Here is a 27337-nt window from a genome sequence, read left to right as displayed (position 1 = left end):
TCTGTCTGCAGTTGGATAATCACAAGAACAACCTCATCAAACAATCACATCTGCCTGCCTGGGTCCTTGGGAAGGACTTGATAGGTGGATAAAAATGCCAAATCCAGTCTAAGCATCTGGCTGACTGTGCGACCAACCATAAGGATAATAATCAATTTACATTTCATTTCTCTGGATGTTTTCGTTACAGGGAGTTGGAATGTTAACAGAGAATTCTTTGCATGCACCCATCAAAATAATCCAAAAATGTTTATTTCTGTCCTTAGACGTCAAATTTTATCTGCCCAAGTTCCGGAGATGGATGGGAGGAACTACTGCTGTTAAAAATTCAGAAATAAGTTGCTCGTAACAAGCCAGCTCATATCACGTATGGCATTTCTTAAGATTAACAAATAATAAATGGCAATAAAAGGTCATTCTAAACAGAAAAAAAAACTGAGCTTTAATCAAAGGTAAGATTTCAAACAAATGTTTGGACATAAACCCATCTGTTTCTCAAGTCCTGAGCTGTAAAATACTCAGGGAATATTCCATGTTTGATATTTATCAAGGCCTTTTAGCAAACCTAGAGGGGGAAAAAACCCCCTATCCAATGAAATTGAGAGTACCTTTCAACCTAGATAATTTCTGGGAACGTTTCCAGCTTAAGGACTGTCTGGCTGAAGAGCATATTCAACACTCCAGGGATGACGGAGTCTGAAAAGGAACCACTTAGACTTTGACAACTCTCACAAGGCAATCAAAGCGATGTAAAGAATGGGGTCTTGGCACCTATTGATGCCATCCCAGGTGCCGTTGAAAGCCACACAAAGAGCTGGCAATCTGTCCCAGAGGGCCAAATTTGCTCAGGTTGTGGATTTATGAGATTGTTCTTCTACACAACCTCTTGGTGCACAGAGCTTCAGCTCACCCAATAGCTCTGACGGGATTATTCCCACCGTACCAGGTGGGTTCAGACCAGGGGTTCAAACCAGGGTTCAAACGCTTCAGCTCATCGACCCTTCGTGAAGATTCGGACTGTTCGTCAGCCCCCAGTCATTGATTATAGGAAAATAATGTAATAAGTACTACTTTAACTAACAGGACTACAAGTAAGTAATGATAATGATAATAGATCGTCATAATCATGGCTTCATAAAAATAGGGAATATTTAAAATATGAAAAATAGAAGATTGAACATACTTTTTTTTTTTTTTACTGAAAAAGTAGCATGAATGGGAAGGATGCATCTGATGAGAATCAACAAGGACACTGATATTTGTCTGGAGAGTGGTGAGTTTTAGTCAGGAGACACCACCTTTTCCAGGTACAATCTGTTCCTATTGACCCCCAGCCATTTACTGACCACCTTTTGACCCCCAGCCATTTATCAACCCCTTGGATAGACCCATTAACCCGCGGGAGTCGATATTGACCACTTTGAGAACCCTGGCATAGAAGGAACAGTAAGTTTCTGGGTCTTTCATTGCTCATTGCCCATATTGGTTGCATTCATCCAACACTGGGTCAATTAAAGATCCACCAGGTTGTGCAAAGGGTGGTTATTTTCAGGGAAGGTCAGTTCCCAATTAACCTCAAAGAATTCTCTAAGAACTGTAGGTTGTATACTCTGTGTTAGACTGTAACGGGTGACCCCCAAAGAGAAAGTTCACATTTTCTTCTGGCCTTCAGAAAGGGAGGTGGAAATCTGGAGAGCACCTCTGAAAATGGGGCACTCAGTCTGATTGTTCGATTTACTTTTCATCCTCCATAGCAGGGGCATCCAAGTGGTGGTGCCAACATGCGCAAGATGGTGGGTGCAGCCACATGATCAAAGCCACACCCTTTTTTCCACGTGTGACGAGTACAAAAGGTTTTGAACATGGCGCCGTACCTACCCCCTTGCAGACGTTGACTCTCTTTGTAGATGCACCTGCTTAGAAGGTGTTCAAAAAAATCAAGATGGCAGATGCGATCACATGTTCAAAAGGGGCAGGGCTTTGATCCATCGTGACTTTTCCGAACCCCCCTGCACACACCCCTGACCTGATGCCGACACCCAGGAAAACCGATCGCCGACAGAACAAATCAACTTACCTCTTCGTCGAGAATAGGTTCACATTGCGAGTAGTTAACTTTGAAAGCCCAGGTCCCATTTCCCATGCATTCTCGATACGCATTTCCTAAAGGGAGGAAAGAAACACCAAGAGAAACATTAAACAAAGATGACCAGACAGCCAACATCTGGTCAAAAACATTAAAACAACTCAGAATTAAAAAATGATAAAAAGCCTCAAATGGGGAGGCCAGAAGCTTTGCCAAGTAGCCGCGAATAGGACAGAAATTATCATTTTCTGCCAGCACGGAGATTGACAACATACACATTGGGACAAAGGGGTGTGAACAGCAGTGAAGGTCCCCAAGCATTCAGAAAGAAGGAGAAAATGCATCATCCTCCCTCCTTCCCTCCCTCCCTTTTCCTTCCTTCCTTCCTTCCTTCCTTCCTTCCTCCCTCCCTCCCTTTTCCTTCCTTCCTCCCTCCCTTTTCCTTCCTCCCTTCCTCCCTCCCTCCCCTCTCCTTCCTTCCTTCTTTCCTTCTTTCCTTCCTTCCTCCCTTTTCCTTCCTTCCTTCCTTCCTCCCTCCCTCTCCTTCCTTCCTTCCTCCCTCCCTCCCTCCCTTTTCCTTCCTTCCTCCCTTCCTCCCTCCCTCCCTTTTCCTTCCTTCCTTCCTCCCTCCCTCCCTTCCCTCTCCTTCCTTCCTTCCTCCCTCCCTCCCTTCCCTCTCCTTCCTTCCTTCCTTCCTCCCTCCCTTCCCTCTCCTTCCTTCCTTCCTCCCTCTTCTTCCTTCCTTCCTTCCTTCCTTCCTTCCTTCCTTCCTTCCTTCCTTCCTTCCTCCCTCCCTCCCTCCCTTTTCCTTCCTTCCTTCCTCCCTCCCTCCCTCCCTCCCTCTCCTTCCTTCCTCCCTCCTCCTCCCTCCCTTCCCTCTCCTTCCTTCCTCCCTCCCTTTCCTTCCTTCCTTCCTTCCTTCCTTCCTTCCTCCCTCCCTCCCTCCCTCCCTCCCCTCTCCTTCCTTCCTCCCTCCCTTCCCTCTCCTTCCTTCCTCCCTCCCTCTTCTTCCTTCCTTCCTTCCTTCCTTCCTTCCTTCCTTCCTTCCTTCCTTCCTTCCTTCCTTCCTTCCTTCCTTCCTTCCTTCCTCCCTCCCTCCCTCCCTCCCTCCCTCCCCTCTCCTTCCTTCCTCCCTCCCTCTTCCTTCTTTCCTTCCTCCCTCCCTTTTCCTTCCTTCCTTCCTTCCTTCCTTCCTTCCTTCCTTCCTCCCTCCCTCCCTCCCTCCCTCCCCTCTCCTTCCTTCCTTCCTCTCTCACTTCCTTCCTTCCTTCCTTCCTTCCTTCCTTCCTTCCTTCCTTCCTTCCTTCCTTCCCTCCCTCCCTCCCTCCCTCCCCTCTCCTTCCTTCCTTCCTTCCTCTCTCCTTCCTTCCTTCCTTCCTTCCTTCCTTCCTTCCTTCCTTCCTTCCTTCCTTCCTTCCTTCTTTCCTTCCTTCCTCCCTCCCTTTTCCTTCCTCCCTCCCTCCCTCCCTCCCTCCCTCCCTCCCTTCCTTCCGTATGGCGCCCATCTCCCCCATTTTGAGATACGTTTTGAAGTATTACGACATAATGAGACCCCAAAATCATAAGATGATAGTCCATGCATTTATTTTGCTGTTTCTATTGATGGTACCCAGTCTTTTCTAATCAAAGAGAATTATACCCAACTGCATGTCATTTATCATCGCAAATGAGAAGATTTCCAGTGGTTTGCAATATTCAGAATTTTGGGCGATCTGCCTCTGGATTCTGCTCACAGGCGTTCACTTTATTCTAAAGGAGAATGACCATTTTTGAGCTGCTGTGGGGTTGGGGTTGGGTTGTACTGCTGTGGCGCCATTTTGCCTTTTTTGACCTCCCCCCCGTCATGAACCCCACCATTTTCTATACATTTTCATTTTCTTCAGCCCAAGGTAACCAGGAGTCATGCAGTAAAACTGCTTTCTTGAATATTAGATTTATTGTAAAAGGGAAGTTGGCAAGGTTCACATTTGATCATGTTCTGGAATTAGAAATAGGTGAGGAAATTCTCAACATATAATCCAGGGAGATCAAAACTTATCTCAATACAGACACATAGACACGCACAAGCCCTCTCCCACCCCTGAGGCAAGTATATAATTACGATAATCACAAGGTTTAAAAAAATTGAATTATATCAATTGCTGCAATTATTTAACCCGTTTCTAAATGACAGGACTTTTTTCCCCCAGTCTAAGGGATTAATTTTTAATTATCCACCCCCTCACATTATTTTTCAAGTTAAAAAAAATGCCATAAATTCATTTCCTAACTGATGAATATATTCATGTGGAAGACAGACTATGTAAAATCTCATTTTTATGAGGATTCGCTCAAATTCCCAACAAGAAGGAGGTGGATTCCCTCCCTTTTTTTTTTTTTTTTGCTTGAGAACAGAAAATAAACGATTTATTTTCTCCCTGGAGGGTGCAATGTGGGGTGAAATAGAAACCAATGCTTATGATTGTCCAGTTTTAATGGGAACGGTCTTTCACTTTCGTCATTCCGGACAAGCAAGCATTTGTATTTCTTCAAAGTCTATTAAACTGCAAGATTGGATCAACTTTTGCTAAGAAAATGATTGCTCCAAAGAGATGGGACTTTGGGCCAGTTCCTCCTTCTTTCAGCTCAACCCACCTTGCAGGGTTGTTGCTGTGTGGAAAGTAGGAGGCAGGAACAGGATGCCTGACACCTGGAATTGTACAAAATAAAGGTGGAATGTAAATCTAATATGAATAAATAAAAACTCACCCCATCTCCTGATTTAAAGGGATCCAACCACACACTCACCAGAGGCCTGAGGGTGGGGAGAGCCAGGTTTTGAATGCTTGTTTAAAGGTGGCTAGGGTGGGGGCTGTATGAATGTCCAGAAAGATGCCGTTCTGGAGAGCAGGTGCAAGAACAGAGAAGGCACATTTCCTGGGTCCTGCTAGATGACTGTGCTTCACGAATGGGACCTACAAGATGGATAGACACTTGGGGAGAAGACAGTCCTTCAGAAAACTTTGCCCCATGCCCTGTAGGGCTTGAAAGGGGTTAGCCAACATCTTGAATTGCACCCAGAAGCTCACAGAGCCGAGGCGTTCCTTGAGCCCAGCCAGGCTGGCCCCACCGTGGCTCCCGTCGCCACATTCTGGGCCAGCGGCAGCTTTGGAGTAGTCTTCAAGGGCAGCCCCACATAAGGCGCCCTGCAGTAGTCCATCCACCAGGTAAACAAAGCCTGTGTGACCGTAAAGAGGGCCTTCCAGTCCAGGAATGGGTGCGACCGGAGTCCAAACTGAACCGTCCTGGATGCAGCTGCCACCTGCTCCTCAAGCAGGAGCCGAGAGCCCAGGAAGAGCCTCAGACCCCACACCGGCCCTGAAGGGCCCAGTGCAGCCCTCCCCATTCATTCCAGAGCCACTGAGATTGAAACACAGGCCAGGGGGCCAGCAGGCCACCTCCACCTTCAAACGACGAGGAACTCCGTTAAAAGTATCACAATGGGCCACGCTCCAGGGGTCGTGGAGACCTGCAGCTGCAGGGCCTTAAGACACAGCGCAGACGTCTCTCCCCACGCTCCAGGTCAAAGTCCCTTGTCAGGGGCCCAAAGAGCCCTAAAGGAAGACGGCGCAGTGACACCACCACCAACCCACCCAGTCTGACCTTCCTCCAAGATGGAATCGGCCGCTCCTCCATCGACATGAGCAAACACAGTTGCCGTCCGGGCTGTGTTACACACGCTGCTCCCAGGTTCGGCTCATGGTCGCTCACTTGCACACTCACAGCCCGCTGTGGCACGCGGATCTTGCTCTCTACCTGGGTTTTCCAGAGAGGTGCGGCTGGAGCAGACAGACCCACAGCCCTGGACAACAGCCGGGAAATCATTAGGGACACACGCAAATCACTTCCAGCCGAACACTGGGGCACAAGAGGTTCTTTGCAATACACGGAGACCCAGTGAATTTAAAGGAACAGCAAAACTTTACTGGTTGCAAGGTGCATTTGCTCTTTCTCACACACACACACGTGCACTCATCCACACTTACCCACATCCTTCCCAACTAGGCTGCCAGGCACTAGCTAGAGGGACGGAAGCCGCCAAGTCTGGATCCAAAGGTGGCTCAGACGACTCAGAGTGGTCCGGCTTTGGGACCCCTTTTATCCCCAAAAGTCCTTGCTGGGTTGATTCACAAGGTGTTGATGGGATTGGGGTGAGGGTTTCCATGGGCTCAGGCCCAACTTACTTTTTCTGGTTCAGGCCACATTTTTCCTTTGTTTCCTTAAGGACTTCCTTCCTTCTTATCTACCTCCCCGAAGGGATCTCATAGACAAGATTCCTGGGTTTTGTCCCCTCTGCTTACGCCCCTGCTTCATCTTTAGGCTATGGCAGCTTCAGCCTGGTCTCACAGCTGAAGATGCACCCGAAATCCATGAAGGGGAACTGGGGTCATCCCCTGGGGGGAGCATTCCAAGTCAGCTTCCTCGTGGACCCCCAACTGCTCTGCAGAGCCTCTGGCCCCATTTCTGGGAGTCTATCGCTGGTTGGCATCCACCACCACCAGCTGCAGCCCGAAACAGCCCAAGCAGGGGTACTGGGCACCCCAGAGTCCATCTCCCCACACCATGAAGACCTTCAAAGATTCTCTATCTTGATTTCAGCAAAACATCTGGCAAGCTCACCCCATTCCCGGGTTGGAATGGGTCCGCAGCTGGCTTGAGAATGGGATCCAGGGAGTGCTCCCCCACAATTTCCCATCTAACTGGAATAAACGCCTCAATGAACGAACTAGAGTTTGGTTTGGGGCCTAATCTTCTGATTATTGTCTTTCATTGGAGGCAGGGCAAGCGCTTATCAAATCTGCAGATGAGATAACATCGGGTGGGGCAGCAAATTGCCCCCATCAAGGAAGTAGAATTCAACTTGACCTTGGGAGGGATCCATCCGAAACAAGGCTGAAGAGCCCAGAACAGGATTTCATCGTAAGAAATGCCAAGTTTTGCACTTCTTAGAAAACAGAAATGAAATGCAGAGGTACAGAAGGGGGGATCCCTGGCTTAGCAGCAATCTATCTGAAAAAAGAAGACTACTGGTTACAAACTGAGGTCAGGAGTGTGAAGTAACTAGGAAAAAAGCAAAGACATTTGGGGGATATATCAATAGAAGTATAGTTTCTAAATCATAGTTTATTCTGTGTTGGTCAAGATCCCGCCTTGCACAGGCATCTACGGGGGATCGTCAAAGAGGTCAGGGTGGCACTTGTAACTGAAGCCCCGCCCCCTTGTGAAAAGGGGCGGGGCTTCAATCACACAGTCGCAGCCCCCCTCTTGACTTTTTTGACCATTTGGTCACCCCATTATGAAAGATTCAGAGAAACTGGAGCCATTGCGAAGAAGGGCAATCAAAGCAAAGACGGACGGGGAGATGTGTTAATATTTTTCCACACCCAAAAAGACGTCCCACAGAACAGGATCGAAATCTGTTGCTTGTGCCAAACTGCAGGATCCGGAATAGCAGGTTTAAGTTACAGAAAGCCAGATTCCCATGGAATATTAGGAAAAGCTGCCAAGGAAGAGAACTAAGGCCAAAGTTTTTAAAGATTTCCTAAAAGACAAATCTTGCTCTTTTCAAGGTGAAACATACCCACCTCCTTCAATCTTTCTTCACAGGACTTAGTTTCCAGCCCCTTGATCAAGTTTGTGGTACCCACGGGAGGTCAAAAAAGTCAAGATGGCAGGCCTGCCCCACCCCTTTTTAAGTGGGTGTGAGACGCACCCATCATGAGCTAGGCGGGGCTTTGATTGTGCACTCGTGCCTGCCATCTTAACTTTTCTGACCTCCTCCCCTGCAGATGCTCCTATTTTGCTTTGAACCTCTTTCAATTTCTCCAAATATAATCTAGACCCCAAACATTCAGAGCTCGGTAAACCAGGACGTCCTTTTTTAAAAAAATGCATGTGTTCATTGTTTTTACACTTTCTGATTTTCCACCTTTTCACACACTGTGGTGTCTCACTTAAACTTGTCCAAGCCAATTCGTTCAGCAAAGTTGCCTCCTTTCCCAGATATCCTTTTCCAGTCTGGTTCGCTTTCACATGGACGACAGTCCCAGAAGTCCATTTCACTCTGTTTTTGTGTGACTCCATAACGCTCTCTCAAAATCCATGCAAAAAAGTCCTATTTCTCTACACCCCCAGCCCCTTCTGAAAACGCACACTGTCCCCAATACAGGAGAGAGATTCTTTCAAAACAGAGAATTGCAATATCATTCCATATTCAAAATACAGTGGTACCTCTACTTACGAACGCCCCTACTTACGAAATTTTCGAGATACGACCAGCTCCGGCCCCAAAAATTTACCTCTACTTACGAACTCTGCCTCTACTTACAAACTGGATCCGCGGCCATTTTCCCTGCTGCCACACGGTCGCGGCTTCCTGTGGGCGAGATCGCGGTAGCAAGGAGACGTTCGATGAGGCTTGTGGTGTGTTTTGTGGCGTTTGGAAGGTTTTTGAGGTTTAAAAATAAAATGCACATGTTTCAGAACTGTTTAGCCATATTTACATTGAACCTTATGGGGGAAATTTGCCTCGTGGTGCGACCAAATTCGGAGGGTGGAACGGATTAATTGTATTTACATTGAACCTTATGGGAAAATTTACCTCGACTTGAGACCAACTCGAGTTGCAACCAGAGTCACGGAACGGATTAAGTTCGTAACTCGAGGTACCACTGTATCCATTTTTAGGAAAAAAAGAAAAAAGTACTGCACTTGGAAGCCCCTCCATGAGAACTTTTGGGAAATCTGAAAACTGTTGCATAATTATTTCATTTGCGTGTTTGCAAAGGAGCTGAAGACCAGCTCACTTATTCCAAGCGGCAGAAATTCGACTTTCCCAACATCTCAATTCTTGCAGGGAAAAAAATCTGCACCAAGAAGGCCTCCAGTTTGAAACAGACGAGATCTGATTTAGCAAATGGCTAAGCAGATCCTCTGTGACAAGTCTAAACGTTTTTGCTTCGTTTCTGAGATGACCGTGAGCAAGACCGTCAAGGGAATCTTCCTTACCGGTGTCCATCTCGCATTCACCTAGCTAAATTTTACCAGTCCTAGAAAACAGACCCAAAATTGGGGACTAGTTGTATCTAGGCCAGGTATGGAAGATGCTTCCTTGCCCATATTCCAGCAGCTTAAGAAGGAACAAGTCCCAACGGTGTATTTTAAATTATTGTGACATATCTTGCATTGTAGAACTTCAGGGCAAATCGAATTATGATTGAGGGGTGTCAAAGCAGGGAGCACCACGTCCTGAGCACTATGTGCCGATTATTTTCTGACAAGGGTTCAAAGCTGGTCACCATAACTAAGATGAAAAATGTTCTTAACTTTAGTTACGCATAGCTGGGAGAACAAGGCAGTAAATGGCACACTGTGGATGAAGCCAAAAATGTATCTCACAGACGAACACGGCCCATTAAAAGTGTTCCTTGCCAACCTAGGGGCACGGGCTGTTGACCTCATGAGAAACAGATGGTTGGAAGGTGTCTGGATTTCACCCAGCCTGGCTTCCTCTAACCGCCTTGAGCAAAAAGTAAGGGCGTTTCTTATAAAAAATGTAATTTTAATCGGAGGACTCTCCTGTGCAAGATGTGGTAATGGCCAGGGCACATGGCTTAGATCAGTGTTTCTCAACCTTAGCAACTTTAGGATGGGTGGACTTCAACTCCCAGCATGCTGGCTGGGGAATGCTGGGAGTTGAAGTCCACCCATCTAAAAGTTGCCAAGGTTGAGAAACACAGGCTTAGATGTGGTGCCTTGCAATTTCTCACAACTTTCCCCCCTTCCTTCTGAAGAAACATCTGTTTTTCTTTCTTATGCTCAGGGGCTGGTGAATTTCTTCTGGATTTCTCACAGTGATGTTTCCTGCACGTGGAATCAGAATTGTTGAGTAGGAAGGGACCGCAAGAAATCAAGTAGTCCTTTTGCATGCAGGAAACTGATTAAGCCTTTCTTGAGAGGTGGTTCTCCAACTTCTTCTTAGAAGTCCAGAGCTCGAGCACCCACCACTTCCATTGGTAGACTATTCCACCATTGTACGTATCTTACCATCATGTGGGAAAAAGACCAAGGAGATGCTAAATAGATAAAAGTTGTTTCTGCTCACTCAGTCTCTCATCATTTTGAGACTCAGATGTTCTCCTTGGGGACATCTCTCTGGAGCTGTGTCAGCCCCACGAGGTAGACCAGACCATGGAATCAACTCCAAGGATGTCTACCACTACCTTTATAGAGATTGGCTACAATAACAGAATCTGGCACGTCTGATTGTGTTGCTGCTGCTGCTGCTCCTCGTCCTAATTCAGTGAATTAGGGAGGTGTCTGAACCTCTTCCAAACATTATCGGGACATGCTGGACTTAAAAAATGCTTCAGCCCTGTTGCCTTGGCAAGGGAGTCTGCATAACTCCATCAAGGTCATCTTCCTCGTTCTCTACAAGCTGTCACAGGAATGAAGCGGGGTTGTATTTCAGCCCCTCTACATTTCTAACTTATATTGATTGATTATGTGCTATCAAATTGGTATCGACTCTTAGCAACCACAAAGATTTTCTCCAAGATGATCTGTCCTCAAGTTGGTCCTTCAGGTCTTCCAATGGTGCATCAGCCAACTTATAACTTATCCTTTTTTAAAAATAATTTTTATCAAAAGATTTTTACATAGATTTAAAAAACGACAGAAACATAAAAGAAAAAGTAGGAAAAGAAAGAAAATATAAAAGGGTAAAAGAAAAAGTGGAAGATAGTAGAAAGGAAAGAAAAAGAAAGATATCTAAACAAGCGACTCTGATCTTCTTTGCAGCAGTTACAAACATAACAGTTACAATCTCCACCCTCCCAAATTACATGATACAGTTCCCTTCTTTCCATAGACAAACCTTCTTAATCAATAAATCACCCATTCATTTTTGTCTACTTTCAGCAAAAAGTCCATAAAGGGTTTCCAGTCTTTTATAAAAGTACAGGTAGCCCTCAACTTACGATCACAATTGGGACCGGAACTTCCATCATTAAGCGATGTGGTCATTAAGTGAGCCATGCCTGATTTTATTACCTTTTTTGCCACAGCTGATAAGTGAATCTGGCTTCCTCCATTGACTTTGCTTGTCGGAAGCCCCCTGGGAAGGTCACAAATGGCAATCATGTGACCCCAGGATGCTGCATCTGTCGTAAATACATGCCGGTTGCCAAGTGCCCAAATTTTGATCACGCGACCACGGGGACGCTGCAATGGTCGTAAGTGTGAGGACCAGTTGTAAGTCACTTTTTTCAGCACCATTGTAATTTCGAATGGTTGTAAAATGAATGGTTGTAAGTCAAGGACTCCCTGTAATTGTAGTTCCCTCCTTAATCAAACAAGTTAATTTGTTTGATTGCAAGCTTTGCCATCTTCACAATCTATTCCTCCATTATGGGTATTTCTGTAGTCTTCCATCTTTGTGCATATAATAGCCTCACTGCCGTTACCATAAATAAAGCCAGTTGTATAACTTATCAACCAAAGAATTCAAGCCCTCTTTGTTTCCACTCATCACCCCCCTGTACAGTATTAGCAGGTCAAGAGATTCCAGCTCTTTTGTATGCAGACGTAGCAATTGTGTCTGTCTCTTGAATGGGAATGAGAAAGCCGCTGGGGGTTTTGCCTTCCTTCTGCGTGGAAGAATAATGAGTAATACATGATCAGAAAACGAACGTCCTAGTATTTGCATGACATTATCATAAAATTCATAATTGGCAAATTAACAGAAAGCTACTCAGCTGATGCGCACTTACACATTCCTTGGAGTGCTGTTCCAGGCCTCACTTGGAAAGAATACTTATTAGATCTGTCAAGGGTTGCTCCGTGTTAGCTCCTCAGCTATCTTGAGACTTTTCAAAAGGAGACCCCTTATTCCTGCAGTTTGCAAGATCTTTGCAGCCAAGTTTGTCCCCCAGCATCTCTCTGGTGTTCAAGTGTGTATTTTTAGAAATCTTGACATCCTTGAAGCCATTCTGTCCACGTTTATTAGAACTATCTGCGCAATTCCAAAATGCGCTAAGAATGCTGCACCATGTTTGAAGATTGGCTTGATCTCTCTGTGGATGTTATAGCTTGGCATTGCCTTGAAACCTTTAGCTAAAGTTAACTTTTTCTCCAAAGGTGTGAGCCTGTTGGTGGTTAGAGGCCACTTCAAGTCAACCCAGTTCGAATAAGTCATGGAGCACTTTACTTCCAAGGATTCTTGTTGGAGAGCTTTTGCAAATGCCTTTCAGTGGTGGATTTGGACCCTGGCCTTCAAATCAATCTAAGTCGGGTTCCCAACTTTGCAGCACAAAAGGTCTTTGGAGATGGGGCTGTGCCAGCCCTGTGGCTCTTCTCTATCATGGTCCTGAAATGTGGTAGGCCTTCACTTTGGCCAAGTTGGATAAGTTGCCTTCCGCTGTCCTGTTGCAGTGTTACAAAATACTCCTAACCACTATGTCCTTGTGGGGACGTGTAATGGTATGTGGGAAAGACCTTGGGAGACTGGCCCCAGAGATGCTGCCAAGGGAATGGTCAGATAAGAGAAGGCATAGCCCTCAGCTGGACAGTGGAAGGGGCAAGAGGCTCAGAAGGGATCCTCCCTAGTTTCTCGGGCTGTAAAGGAGACAGCGGGAGAATTGTACTTTCAGACTTGCAAGATTCTGTCAATGAAGCATTACAATAAAATAGAACTAGCTCATCTAAGGGATGCGGTGGGGCAGCAGCTTAATGACGCCGGAAATTGCCGGCCAGAAATGATCGACACTTCAGCGGTTCGAGCCCAGCTCCGTGCGGCAGAGTGAGCTCCTGTCTCATCCCTAGCTTCTGCCAACCCAGCAGCTCGAAAGTATCCGTGAGTAGATAAATGGGTACTCTCACCCCGGTGGGAGGAAAAATGCTGGCGGCGCCTTGTACGAGAGACAGGACCAGTTGCTGGTAACGCGGAAGTCGCGTACGTCCGAAAAAGACGCGAAGCAACAGAAACCCCGCTTTCCTGTGTCCGCCAGCTGGGCTCCGCTCTAGGAAGAAGGCAATGGCAAACCACTTCCGAAACATCTTGCCGTGAAAACTGCAGGGACTTGTCCAGGAAGTCGCTGCAGAATCAGTTGTGATTGAGTGTGTGTGGGGGGGGGGAGCTCACCTGATTGTGATTCCTATCTTGTTTGCCCCGTGAAGCCGACAGGACATTTCAGGAAAATCCCTGAGCCCTATAGGCTTTCGTTGCTCTCTCCATGGAGAATCATGAATTATTCTCATCTATCCTATCCTGAAGAAATTCCCTGGCAAAGGGCACAATGTCTGTTTGTGGCTTCTCCTGTCCAACCCAGATATATCTCTCTGGGTTGTCCAATTTCATCCCTCTCTATGTACCATCGTCTTGGAGAAAATCTATCTATGTGGTCGCTTGGAGTCAAAAACAACTTGATGGCACGTGATCGATCAACCAATACATGCCATCCATCTCTCCTTACAGCTGTAGAATGGTATTAAAGTCTTTTCTTTTTAACCTCATTCTTTTTCGTTTTTATCTGCTGCTACTGTATCTGTCTGCTGGCTTTATGGCTGTAATAAAAGCTGGATGTGATGTGAAGAAGAGGCTGGACAACCAATTCTTGAGGATGGTTGATTGGACTTTCCTGCCACGTCGAAAGGTCTCAGTCTCAATGATCCTTCATGCCGTCATGCTAACCTTTTTGACCGCCCCCTGCAGATACTTCTGAAAAGAAGGTTTGCAATACACCCTAAAGGTCAAGTGCAGGTTTTGCACACCTGACCTCCCAGGTGGGCTCCTGAAAGCGCCGTTCCCTTACCCAGACAACTTCCATCTATATGGGCTTCCATCCCCAGAATTCCCCAGCTTACCCGGCCATTGCTGAGAATTCTGGGAGTGGAGATCTACATATCTACAGGTTGCCCAGGTTGGAAAACACCGCTCTAAAATCTCTGGGTTCAGTATCTCAAAGCAGGAGAAGGCCTTGACTTAGTAGAAGATAACTCTGTATGTCCAGGTATGGAGGAAGACCTGGGAGTCTTTTTTAGGGGAATTTGGATGACGGGATGGACCGAGTCCTCCGCCTCTCTGCATCAATCCCCCTTTCACGCAATTAAACATGTTATTTGACAGGACCATCAAAGGACATTGAAAAGAAGCTGTGCGAGGGAGAGTTATACAGATCAGTCATCAAGGCAGGGTTCCTCAACCTCAGCAACTTTAAGATGGGTGGACTTCAACTCCCAGAATTCCCCAGCCAGCATGCTTTAAGATGCACGGACTTCCTGGCTGGGGAATTCTGGGCGTTGAAATCCACACGTCTTCGAGTTGCCTAGTTTGAGAAGCGCTGGTCTAAATGATGCTCAACCTGCAAAGGGACTTCCTTTGCATCAAAGGGAAAATCTCTCCAGGAAGAGAGATTTTCTCAGTGCAGAGGAACAAGAAGGAGAAGAAGAATCCAGAACATCGTAATCATTTCCTCAGCGTGAAATTGACGGCTCGTGGTGCGCACTGAATCTGTATTTAGTAGCAGGATATAACGTTTGGCATGTTTAAATAGGGTGCCACTTTGCTCATCTTTAGTAGAAAATAGGATCCTTAGTTTTGAAGAGGCTCCTGATAGCTTGACTTAAGGCTGCAGCGTTTAACCAGCCATTATAATGAACCATTTTCAAAACAGGGAAATGTCTGTAATTCCTTTGGGAATGCGGGCAGAGATCCACAGAATGCTTCACTTCCCCATCAGACCCCAAGGTTAGGGACCTTTCTGAGGGACCAGTTCTCTTAATACACCAATTTTCTATGCACTTTTGGGGGGGATTTTTTGCAAAAGATCTTCCCCAAACTCATGCGTTTTTAAGCAACTTTTCCCCAAAGGACAATCCTTCCTAAAACCATACACATCAAGATCAATCTGCATTTTGGGTCACCTATAAATTCCTTCTGTGGCTAGAAGAAATCACACAGAAAAAAAAATCAGCAGGAGAGAAACACACCCTGAGATGCCTAATGTAGCTCTCAGGAGTTTTATCCGAAAAGCAGGATGGATTACACGCCAGCAGAGAAAGATCCAGCCCCCGACTCGTTGCACAAGGATCCAGCAGAAGGATCGAGCTACAGACTCCCTGCAAAAGATGACACGTTCCCAGACTGCAGACGAGGATGCAGAAGTCTCAGAAATTAGTTATTTCTTTTTAAACAGTCGCTCAAAATGGTGTGGCACAGAAGGGAAGCGATGCCGAGCCCCCGTTTAGAGCCAGTCAGCTTTTCTGACCATGTTAATGAATCAGTACACTTTTTGCCACTTGCAGTAACAACGCCGTTAACCAGCAAGGCATATTTTTTTCCTCGACACAACAGATGGATGGAGACACAGGCCCATCGAATCAGAGAACTGGAGAGCTGGAAGAGGTCATGAGGATCACCGGTCCAACCCTCTGCAATGTGCAGGAAAAATAATGAACCCATTCTCAAGAGGCGGCTGTCCAGCTCTTCTTAAAAACTCCTAGTCATGGAGAAGCCACTTTCTCTACAAGAAGACTGTGGTACAAATCACTTGCCTCAAAGCTGATCAAGCATCATTTCTAGAAAACAGCCTTCACAGAAACTCTAGTTGCCATATAATATAAATTATATTATATTAAATATAAGTCACCCATGGGGTCCTTGGTTATTTCCTTGCAGACGTTTCATGACCCAACTGGGTAACATCATCATCAGAAGTCAATCCTTCAGTGCAGTGTTTCTCAAGCTTGGCAACTTGAAGATGCATGACTTCCACTCCCAGAATTCCCTAGCCAGCCTGTGTGGACTTCCACTCCCAGAATTCCCTAGCCAGCCTGTGTGGACTTCCACTCCCAGAATTCTCCAGCCTGCATGCTGGCTGGGGAATTCTGGGAGTGGAAGTCCACACATCTTCAACTTGCCAAGCTGAAGAAACACTGCTTTCACAACCATCCACAGGGATGGGTCAAGAAAGTCAAGGTGGAAGTCTCAACCAAGGAATCGCCTTTTTTTATGCGGATCCTGAATTTTGCATTTTCATAGGACTTCTTTCTTTTTGGGGAGTGGGGGAGAAGCGTAGGATTTTATTTCTTTTCTTAGGCCTCTCCCTTCAACTTTGCCAGCCCCTTTTTAGCAGTTGTGTAACCAAAATGGCACAATGTAGTCAAAGGGGGGGGGGTAGGGGTTGGAAGATTGCAAAAAACAATTGTGCATCTTCCCAAGATGCCTCCCCCCCCCAATCATCTTAGCAGAACTGAAAGGGTGCAATTCAACAGCTCTTTCCTGCTTTGGAGCAATAGCAATTAACCTTAAATCTTTGCTGAGGTTTAAGACTAAGATTTAAGGGCTTAAATCAGTGTTTCTCAACCTTAGCAGCTATAAGAGGTGTGGACTTCAACTCCCAGAATTCCCCAGCCAGCATGATGGCTGGGGAATTCTGGGAGTTAAAGTCCACATCTCTTAAAGTTGCTAAGGTTGAGAAACACTGGCTTAAATCATATGTCTGGGTAATACAAATAGTATTAACCAGCATTTCATCCCAACAGTGTTTAATTCCAACCATTTTTCATGATCCTGTCCCATATTGCTCATTACGAAAGGAAAATAGCAAGTTTGCTCCCCCTTTTTCCAAAGGCCTCAGGTGTGGTGTGGGTTTCCATAGCAATTCTATTTACTACCTTTCTTTCGCTTTGCAATTATTTTCCACATTCTCCTTCTTATAAAAGGCAACTCTGAGTAAAAAGTTGGTGGGGAGGCTGATAAAATAAAAATGATAATGATTGCTTTAATAAGGATGCTAATCGTGCTCTCAAAAATCATTAGCTGCAGGGCACTTTTCTATGGTTGCACTTGTGTGGTTTTTGAAAGTGTTTTAAATGGCATGCTTTGATTTAATTTTTATATGGCTCAGAACTCTTAATTCCAGCTGGAGATTGCAACTGAACTAAAACTACATGCCTAATAAATTGAATCCCCTTTGCTCTGGATCTTAAGAGCTGGGTGATAAGAGCAACCCTTATATATGTTTTGGAACTTTGCACTGAATTTCACTGGGATCTAGAACAATTAAAAAAAAAAATAGGACCAAAAATACAACATAAATTTTCCTGGGTTAGAATATTGTCAGTGCAACCCTATGCACGCTTATTCAGTAGAATTTACTTCCAGTTAAACAGATATGGTGACTGTGGAATAACTTGTATTTAATTCAAAGGAACCGACTTCGAAGGAAGATTGAATAATTTTTAGGAAGGATGTCTGTGGATGAATTAAACCACATGCAATACTATTCAATGATCACAATTCATAGCCTTTTATAACTCTGATCTTCAGAGAAAAGACAAGAACCTCAAACTGGGAATCTCTGTCATGCTGATGATCCATCCTTCCCCATGGTGAAGAAGTCACCATGGTTAACCATCTCAAGGGGGAAGAAGTTAAGACCGTTAGCAAACGCTCATGCTGTGGCCTGCAAAGCTTCCATTCTTTTAACATCTAAAATCAAATAAGGGATTGCCATCCAGATGTGACTCTCCAGATGTTTCTGAACACCTCCCAGCACTCCTTGCAACCAACCATGTTGATGCCACTCCCAGTTATCTTCTAGCAATACTTGGAGAGCTGCAACTTCCCACATGGACCATCCCCTGTTTGTCTATCTGCATTTCTGACTCTCCAGAAGGGGTCACTTCCGAAGCCCTTAGTGGCTACTGGAAAATATATAAAGTGGAATTCATCTTAACCAACCACTGGTGTTGGAAACCAAGAGATTCACTCACTTTTGTGAGAAGAAATAATACAGAGGTCCAAACATGTTCCTCGCTTGAACAGCGCTATTGAAAAACTGTCTCCACCCTGAAATACATTTTTGGCCTCACTGCCCAGGTGCACATCCCTTATTAGAAACTCGCAGACAAATTTGGCCAGATTTTTAGTGGGAAATGTAGCCCAAGATCCTTGCTAAGATTTGGCCCAAATGTCATTCATTCATTCATTCATTCATTCATTCATTCATTCATTCATTCATTCATTCATTCATTCAATTTATAGGCCACCCACCTCATATACATGACTCTGGGTGGCTTACAATGAAAACAGAATAAAAACAGGAAGACAACCTGAGTTAAAAACAAGAAATTCAGCCATCCATTCAAACATTCATTCATTCATTCATTCATTCATTCATTCATTCATTCATTCATTCATTCATTCATTTTATACAACTGTCTGCTTGCCAAGCAACCCTGGTGGCTAACAAGGGTTAAAAAAAACCAAACATAAGGAAATTAAAAAAAAAATACAATAAAACATTATGAACCAGGGACCAGACCCACAATCTCTACTCCTACAAGAGACTCATCCTAGCTTAGCATCTGGGGGAAGAACCTGGACTCCCAGGCCTTTCTATCGACCAGCAGGGCTGGGGCCAGCCAAAATTGGGGTGGGGGTCAGGGGTTTTCCATAGGGCAGAAACTGCAACAGAGAACACATCCTTCCTGGGTCCCATAAGGTGACCCTGCTGAACTGATGAGATCTGGAGCAGGCCGACCTTGTTGGATCTCACGGGATGGGTAGAGAGAATATTCACCAATATTCAAAGGTTTATTCAGCTCGAATTGCAAGTCAGCTGGAATCACCCTCAGAAGCCCATTGTGACCAGCGCGGGTCATGTAATCATGCTTTTCATGGTTTAATCTTGCTATAATCTCTATGTTGCCTATTCTTTATTTGCTCAGAGACCTCTTGGCACCTCACCCTGCCTCATACTTCCGTCTCTTAAGTTTTATTCTCAGCAAACTGATCGTGTCCCATATCCTCATCCCAGTTGGATGGAGGAACCTGGACAGTTTGCTCTTTGAATGCTCGTGAATAGCCCAGGTTGCTGAACTTACTCAGCCAACGTAGATCAGAAGCTTCGTTCCAGCAGGCAAATTGCAATATATCTTGGCTTTATTAGTTCTGTATCAAAAAAGCTTTGGGCAGTGTCAGATAATGAATTGGAGAACAAGCAAGAGTTCAAAGTAGAGAATGTGCATGTCAAACCCTCGTAATTACCATTCTGCTCGATTACTTGGTGAAATTTGCATTTCCATTGGCTTTTAATGAAATTTCCCCCCTCCTTTTTTTTTTTTTTTAATTCAATCGAGCTTTGTAATGCTTCCCACAGGGATTGCAAACTCTATGAAACGAATACTTTCTAGTCGTGAATCAGGAGCGAAAAACTACCACAAACACGAGGATAAATAACAAAACCATTCTTAACCTTGGAACAGATTTCACTTGCAGGAAAAAAAGTACAGAAAGTCAGTATGGAACAGTAGGTAGCATTCATGTAATAGCAAGTGGGGATAAGTAATCTTTTTATCCCTATAACCCTGAAAATGTATTTATAGGAATCGCATTTAATATGGGGGCTACGAGCAAGGCCATATCGGCATTCGCAAAGGGAGTGTTCTCCACATTTTGTTATCTTTTAATCCCATTCTCAGATTTTCTCGCTTTTTCCATAACACAGTAGAAACCCAAACCTTGGCCAGGTGGTTTTTGACCTGAGAAAATGCCTGAATTCAAAAGATCACGAAGACAAAAATAACCCCAACGGTGTGCGAGATCTATCGCTGAATGATTTTAAGAAGGGCCAGACCTACGCAGCGTGGCAAAGAGGCTGGCAGAAGACAGGTGGGCACCCTGACATGACCAAGGGCTCATTCCACATTTTGAGGGCCACGGGGTGGGTGGGGGCTGCATTACGCTTCTGGCTGGGGATGGATTATTTCGGAGGAATTTGTTTTTTTATTCGTGACCTGTCAATTTTAGTTTACGCCAGTGTTTCTCAACCTGGGCCATTTTAAGACGCGTAGACGTCAACTCCCAGAATTCTCCAGCCAGCAAATTGTTTCCCTAGAAAACAAAACTAAACTTAAAAAAAAAAAAACCCTAAACAAGACTAAAAACTTAAAAAAAGAAAAAAAAACACCCTGCACCCCTCATTATATCTCTACGTGTAGCTGCTTAAAGAGGATCTATTTTTCTATTTCTACATTTTACGCTCTTTTATGCTTTTTATAGATCTTTCTTCACATGCAACATTATGACTCCGTAGCCCAGCCCTGCCTCAAAGGCTGAAAGCTGACGATTTTTGGGAAGTGGCATTTCTTTTTGAGGGTCTTCCTCCTCCTTGCGCTAAACGGAGCTGTGTCCTTGAATCGCTCCCCGCGTGGCTTCTATTCTTAGCACCAGCCGGGAAACTCTGCCACTAGCCTGGTTCCGATGGATGGGAAAAGGCTGTTGCTAGGTAGGAAATAGGTATTGCAGGAAGCCTGGTCCTCGTTGGAGGAGATCCCAAAATTTCTCCACCTTCCGCTCCTGGAGCACGCTGGCAGGATTAGGAAAGAAGAAGCAGGATGCATTCTAGGTATGGGTGACGCTGGGGCTATCACACAGACAGAGGGGGAAACACCAGCAATGAATTCTCTTTCACTTTTGTGAGAAGGAGAAGAAGTGATGTCCTCAGGGTAGGGGCAACCACAATGGTGCAATCACTGTGCATGCTGTACACTCAAAAACGTGTGGACATGCCTTCCCTAGTAGCTTCCTGACATCCATAGATTGGAAAATAACAGTCCCCTTGTAATGGTAGGTGGGAAAGACCTTGGGAGGCCAGGGGAAGAAACACTGCCTAGGGAACAGTCGGATAAGAGAGGGCATAGCCCTCAGCTGGATAATGGGTAGGGCAAGAGGCGCAGAAGGGACCCCCCCCCCCATGGCTGGTGTGGGTCTTCCGGGCTGTGTGGCCGTGTTCTGGAAGTTTTGTTTCCTAAACAAAACTTCCAGAACACGGCCACACAGCCCGGAAGACCCACACCAGCCATCGTATGCCGGCCGTGAAAGCCTTTGACAATACATTGGACCCTCCCTAGTTTCTCAGGTTGCAAAGGAGATGGGGGAAATTGTACTTTCAGACTTGCAAGATTGATGTCAGCCTTACTAGGTAGACCAGATAGGAAATGCGACCAGATGAGCTAATTCTACTTTATTGTAAAGCTACATTAACAGCATCTTGCAAGGATTGGAATTGGATGGAAGCTTGGGAAGCCAGGGAGGGAGCAGTGGCTGAAGAGACACAGATTGCACAATGATGGACAGACTGCTTCTACTCATTCATACACACAAACTCAAACGCTGGTCACGTTGTCACTAAACAAATGCAAAGCCCCCACACTCCATCCAGGCATCTCTCACTGACCTTCTCTTCCTTGAAAGGAGTGTGCAAGGCAAATTCTACCTCTGCCAACCGAAACAGAAGTGCTGGAGAAACCCTTGGCACACAACCAATTCCTGAATTTCCATGCCAAGCCTTTGCCAAGCCCCCACTGCTAGTCCAGGGCACAACTGCACCTCCCCTTTCTTGGCTGGGGGGGTGGGTCTACTTTGACAACTTGGCAAATGTTCACGAGCACAAACATTGCCCAGAATCTCCCAGCTGGCACGAGTGGACTTCAGCTCCCAGATTCCCCCAGCCAGCACAAATGGACCATTTCCCAGAATCTCCCAGCCAGGATAAGTGGACTTCAACTCCCAGAATCTCCCAGCCAGCATGCTGGCTGCGGAATTCTGGGAGTTGAAGTCCACACATCTTAAAGTTGCCAAGATTGAAAAACACGATGTTAAATGGTTTGTAATGGCACAGCAGGATTAATCGTTACGCACCTACCGTGTTGTGTGGGCTACCTGGAGGAGAAGAGAGGATGCTAAGAACTCCAGCCCAAGCAACAGGGCTGCTGGCTGTGATTTGCCTTGCAAGAGTGGTTCCTGATGAATGCCAATTGACACACGTGCGTTGCACCCGCTGAGAGAAGCGTGCCTGTGTGCAGAGAGCCAAAATCAAACACAGGCTCAGGAAAATCCAGGACCTCCTGGGCAGACACCTTTGCTAGCTGCAGCTCGATTTGGCCGCTTGAGAAATGCAGGTCCTCAGATAATCAGAGCCCGCAAAGGAGCTCTTGTCAACAGCTCGGAAGGGATGTTCCAGGCGAGGAAGAAAGAATCCGCTTGATGGAAGGCGTCGTTTTAGAATGTCACTAAATGCCTGATTTGTTATCCATCAGAAGGAGAAAACTCTGCGGAAACATTGGAGAAGACTTGCTCACAGTATTCTGGAAATGGAACAAGGAGCGAGAGAGGGGCTCGCCTGGGTTTTCCAAAGAACGCCAAGCATTTTGAAGAGATGATGAAACGCAGGGAAACGGAAAGAACGGGCCAGGATGTGCTTCTCCTAATCCTTTAGAGCAGTGTTTCTCAATCTCAGCCACTTTAAGATGCGTGGACTTCAACTCCCAGAATTCCCCAGCCAGCCATGCTGGCTGGGGAATTCTGGGAGTTGAAGTCCACGCATCTAAAATGGCTGAGATTGAGAAACACAGTTTTAGAGCCCCAAAGTTCGCTTTGGATTCTGTTACAGAAGAGCAAAGTCACCAATGACAACAGGGTCAAAAAACAGACTCAGAAAGGAGAGTTCTGCTAGAAGATCCAAACATGCTTGTACACTAGGCCAGCTCACTTCTAAAACACCACTCCGGGAAATCCCCGACCAGCAGCATTAGAGAATTCTTATTTATTCTTTGCCAAATGGGTGTAAGAAGATGAAAAGAGCTCTCCTAGCAAGGGTCTGTTCTCTTGTTTCAGAGCAAACCCAACTAGATGCCACCAAGGATCCTGGGACATCTCTGTGTCATCACAGGTGACGGTTCTTTCTAAGCTTTATTCTCCAGTAAAGCTTATTAATCTCATCTCGCCCCCCTCCCAACTGCATTTAATCTTATTGAAATGATTTACAGAGCTGCCCACTTCACAGCAGCAACTCTGGGCAACGTACCAAGATGAAAACCATCATAACAATATAAACTCAATATGCTTTGATTAAAAAATACCCGCAAACAAAAGCCACATCCCCAACCTAGTTCACCTAACTGCCAGGCCTCCATGCCTGGAGGAATAGCCAGGTCTTCAGGTCTTACGAAAAGCTAACAGGGTTGGGGCCATCCGGATCTCTAGGGGAAGGCCCAGCCACAGGAAAGACTTCTTCTAAAGCTGGCCAACATGCACAAAACAGGATGAGGGTGCAGCTGGAGAGGACTACCTAGCAATCCTGCATTCCTCACTCTCTGCAATGAGGTGGTCAGGTGTAGCGCGGTCCCCTAGAAAAATTTGAGAGTTGAAGGTCAACACATCTCTGGTCCACCAGGCCGAGGAACTAGAATCAATGGATAATTCAAGGTAATCTGATCACTTAGGGCACAGGAAGTCTTTACTGATTGATGTAGGCTCAAAAATAATAAGGAAGGTCTTCTGTGTTCCTTATGATCAAGGATGGGTGGAGAAAGCACTAGCAGAGTGGATGGAGTTAAACCAGAACCTAAGAAGCTTCCACTTGTAATTCACCATGTAGTCCAGATGTTTCCAGCTATAGCTCCTGACAAATCCAGTGTGGCATACTATGGCCTGTTTTTATGAAACTATTCTAGACCAAGGTTGTTACTGAGGTTCCATCGGTCATAGTTGTGAATCATTACATTACTGCAGTGTTCTCCAATCTGGGCCACTTCCAGATGTGTGATGTTAACTCCTGGAAGTTCAGCAATGACAACACTGCCTGAGGAATTCTGGGAGTTGAAGTCCACCTGTCTGGTGGGTGCCCTTGAACTCCCAGAATTCTCAGCAATGGCCACATTGCTTGGGGAATTCTGGGAGTTGAAGTCATAAGGGTGCCCAGACGGGTAAACACTGCATTAGTGGCTACGTTTTTCCCCCCATAAATAAAACGAGTGCAGTCCTGAGGTCCATGCTAAAAAGTCAAACATTTTTCCCTCCAGAACTGCAGTCTCAATTTTAAAACCCTAATTCAATAGAGGAAAAGGGCTGTATAATTCAAGCGGAGGCCAATTTTCTACTTTCTTATCAAACAGAATAATTTGAGCTTTTTCCAAGATTCAAGGACGTGCTCTAGCTGCAAGGTTCCATTCATCAGATGAATAAAAGGCATTCATTAACACATTTCACATTGTATTCCCCAGGATTTCTACTTTTCATTCTTTTTTTAAAAAAAATGAAACTTCACTGTAAGGAAATGAGCTAGGTCCTACACCGATCATAATTAAAACATCTGAGTCACTAAACCACTTCATTGTAATATCAATCCAGAGAAGCAAGTGAAGATTTAGAATCAAGTGAGTACTGGTCCTTCAGCATCTTGCTTTCAGTGGCCATCTATCAAAACCAATATGGAAACCGTTCAGGGGAAAGTGCCAAGAAGATGCCACACCAAACATCCTAAGCCCGCTTGTTGAAGTTGTAGAAAATATGTTAGAGGTGAAGTTGAGGAAAACGAGAAGGATGAAAATCAGGCTGGCGATGGCTGAGCAGGAGGGGGATCAAAAAAGTCAAGATGACCATGACCGCACAAGGCCCCACCCGCTTTTATGTGTCAAATGATGGGCAAAAAAGGGCGGGGCTTCAATCCCATGGTCATGATCACTATTGACTTTTGTGGGCCTTCCCTCATGGTCACCCCAGCAGGGCAGCCTCTCTCAATGTCTGTTGCCCCCTCAAGATGCCCTGGTGCCCTTCCTGCAATCCGTACATACGTGGACTTCTTCATTAGCAGTGCCTCTTCTAATGTCTCTGGGTTGCATATCCTCTGAACTTGCATGAAGTGGACTCCAACATGACTTTGATCCTCACCAAGTTAGCTGATAACCAAGCTCATTTATTTCCCATTTCAACACTTCCTCACCAGCAAGGACCAAAACTGTTTCAATCTCTTTGATTATGTGCCACCAAGTCAATGTTGACTCTTGACAACCACATAGATAAATTTTCTCCGGGATGATCTGATCCCAGCCTGCTGGTGGTCCTATTCTTCTCCTTCCTTCCACCTTCCCTAGCATTATGGACTTCTCAAAGGAGCTGGATCTTTGCATTCATTCATTATTTGATTACATGCCATCAACTAGGTGTCAGCTCTTAGTGACCACATAGATAGACCTTCTCCATGTTGATCTGTCCCTAACTTGCTCCTTCAGATCTTCCAATGGTGCCCCCATCAGCAACAAAACGGAGTCCATCCCCCTTGCTGCTGGTTGTCCTCTTCTTCTCTTTCCTTCTACCTCTCTCAGCTTTATGGACTTCTCAAGGGAACTGGTTCTTTGCATTGATTGATTGATTCTGTGCCACCAAGTCAACTTTAACTCTTAGTGATCACATAGATAGAGCTTCTCCAGCAAGATCTGTCCTCAACCTGGCCCTTCAGGTCTTCCTACGGTGCACCTTATAGGTCTTCCTACAGTTAACACCTTAACTGCTACAACAACAACAGCAACAAAACAAAAACCCAAAGCATTGCAATCATGTTCTTTCCAAGATCTCCTCGTTGTTGAAAACGTTGCATTCCTGGATCTTGTTCTTTGTTCTATTTCCAATTAAGAAGCTCTTTGCCCTCACCCCAAAGAAAGAAATGAACAATTAAAAAAGAACGACAACCAGACAGAGCCCCTACTTGCAGCTCTCGATGCCTCTTTAACGAACCAATTCATACAAAGAATGCATCAGGGAACCGCTGTAACATGTCGGCTCTTTGCTCGCGCCTGGTACACTCTTATGGAAAGGCAATTACCTCAAAATGCGAGTGTGATCAACAAAAACGATAATGAGGCAGTACGAAATCCAAAACTAAACAGGGGGGTCACCTAGAAACTTTGGAGAATCATGCTTAATTCTCATCTGCTGGAGGTTCTGGAGACCCAGGGCCTCCAGGATGAAGTCATCTGTGGCTAGATCTATCAACGGGCCAGAGCTTATGGGTTGGGGTGTGGGTGTGTGAAAGATGCCTCTGATTTATTGAAACACACAGATTTCAGAAGAACCACGACCTCCTTTGGAGTCAGCATGCTTGACCGGTGTGTAAAGGAATTTCCCAAAATGCCCTGGGCTAGCATCACTCAGTGGACAGCAAACCTTACAAACCTTGGATGAGGGAGGGAGACCTGCATGTTTCATGGCCGCAGGACCCTCTACCTTTCCGAATACTCAGAGGCACATCTTTTGGAAAACAGCCCTCCATCCTCACAGCCAAGGGGTGGGGAAAAATTAGAGGCAATCCTCGTTCAGGCCTCAGAGGCTGATTCCAGCAGCGTAACCTCGGAGCCCGCCGCTTGCAGAAAAGATGGTGCTTCTCATGAGAAGAACGTGTTCGGTGCTCAGCTCATCTAAAATAGCTTCAGGAGGAAAAGGATGGTGTGTGCTTTTCTTCTAGGAAAAGTATTTGCTTTTCTGCCCCAGATTACGACTTGTACTTCCTGGGGGAAATTCAGAGGCATGACGGATGGAAGGAAGGAAAGCTCAATCGAAATAAAAATCTAAGAGCAGAACACACCATTTCCATTTATTTGGCACCAGTGGGTGGCTGGAATGATGCTCTGCTTCGGGTGGCGACAGCCCCAGCGCTGGCTTTTCAGATAGGTTTTGTGTCAACCTTTTCCGTCTGAGTAATTATGCACGACATTCTCCTCCGGGCAAAACGCTAGCTGGAGCACGGGTCAGCCCAGCATAATCGCTGGGCGGGTGACGGGCTAACTTCCCCATGCAAAGCCGCATGGCATGCTTGACGATCGCCACGGCGGTTTTCCTCTCCTGGAAAAACAAAATCAATTCTGAACTCAAGGGAGAGGCATCAGGGTTGGGCAGGATTTTGCTGGATGTTCACTTGAATGGCTAAAGGGCAAAATGACAGAAGGCACCTTTTCACTTTGGCCTGGGTCCACAGGAGGGGGTCAAAAAAGTCAAGATGTAGGCCCAGGCATAAGAGGCACAACTTCAATTGGGTGGTCCTCACCACCATCTTGACTTTTCTGACCCCTCCTGTGTAAGTTACAATGGGGCACAACGTTGATTGGGCACTCCCCACTACCATCTTGACTTTTCTGACCCTTCCCGTGCCTGTTACAATGGGGCACAACTTCAATTGGATGCTCCCCACCACCATCTTGACTTTTTTGACCCTTTCTGCACTTCACCCAAAGTGGCAATCTCAGCAAAGGCCCTCACTTTGGCATGAATGAAAATGTAAACATGTTGGATTCACTATCCCTGTCCACCGCATTGTTTCCTTCATGGGGCAGGAGAGAGAGGGATCACCTGGTGTCCTACTTTCCATCTCCGAT

General features: G+C 45.7%; 1 protein-coding gene across 2 annotated transcripts in view; it reads right to left on the bottom strand.

Annotated features, from left to right (window-relative positions):
- The window catches only part of CRHR2 (corticotropin releasing hormone receptor 2), a 116765-nt gene that overhangs the window by 40432 nt on the left and 48996 nt on the right, over positions 1 to 27337 (bottom strand). For both annotated transcript variants that reach the window (XM_088150074.1, XM_088150075.1), the window contains one exon: positions 2078 to 2163. In XM_088150074.1, the coding sequence (XP_088006200.1) occupies positions 2078 to 2163 (86 nt within the window). The remainder of the gene's footprint in view (positions 1 to 2077; positions 2164 to 27337) is intronic.

This window comes from Python bivittatus, unplaced genomic scaffold, assembly GCF_059951505.1.
Source record: "Python bivittatus isolate LINGU-HERP-01145 unplaced genomic scaffold, Pbiv_v1 ctg000610_np1212, whole genome shotgun sequence".
In the NCBI taxonomy this organism is placed as follows: domain Eukaryota; kingdom Metazoa; phylum Chordata; class Lepidosauria; order Squamata; family Pythonidae; genus Python; species Python bivittatus.
Note: the sequence above shows the minus strand (reverse complement) of the source record. Positions and strands in the feature narration are given on the sequence as shown.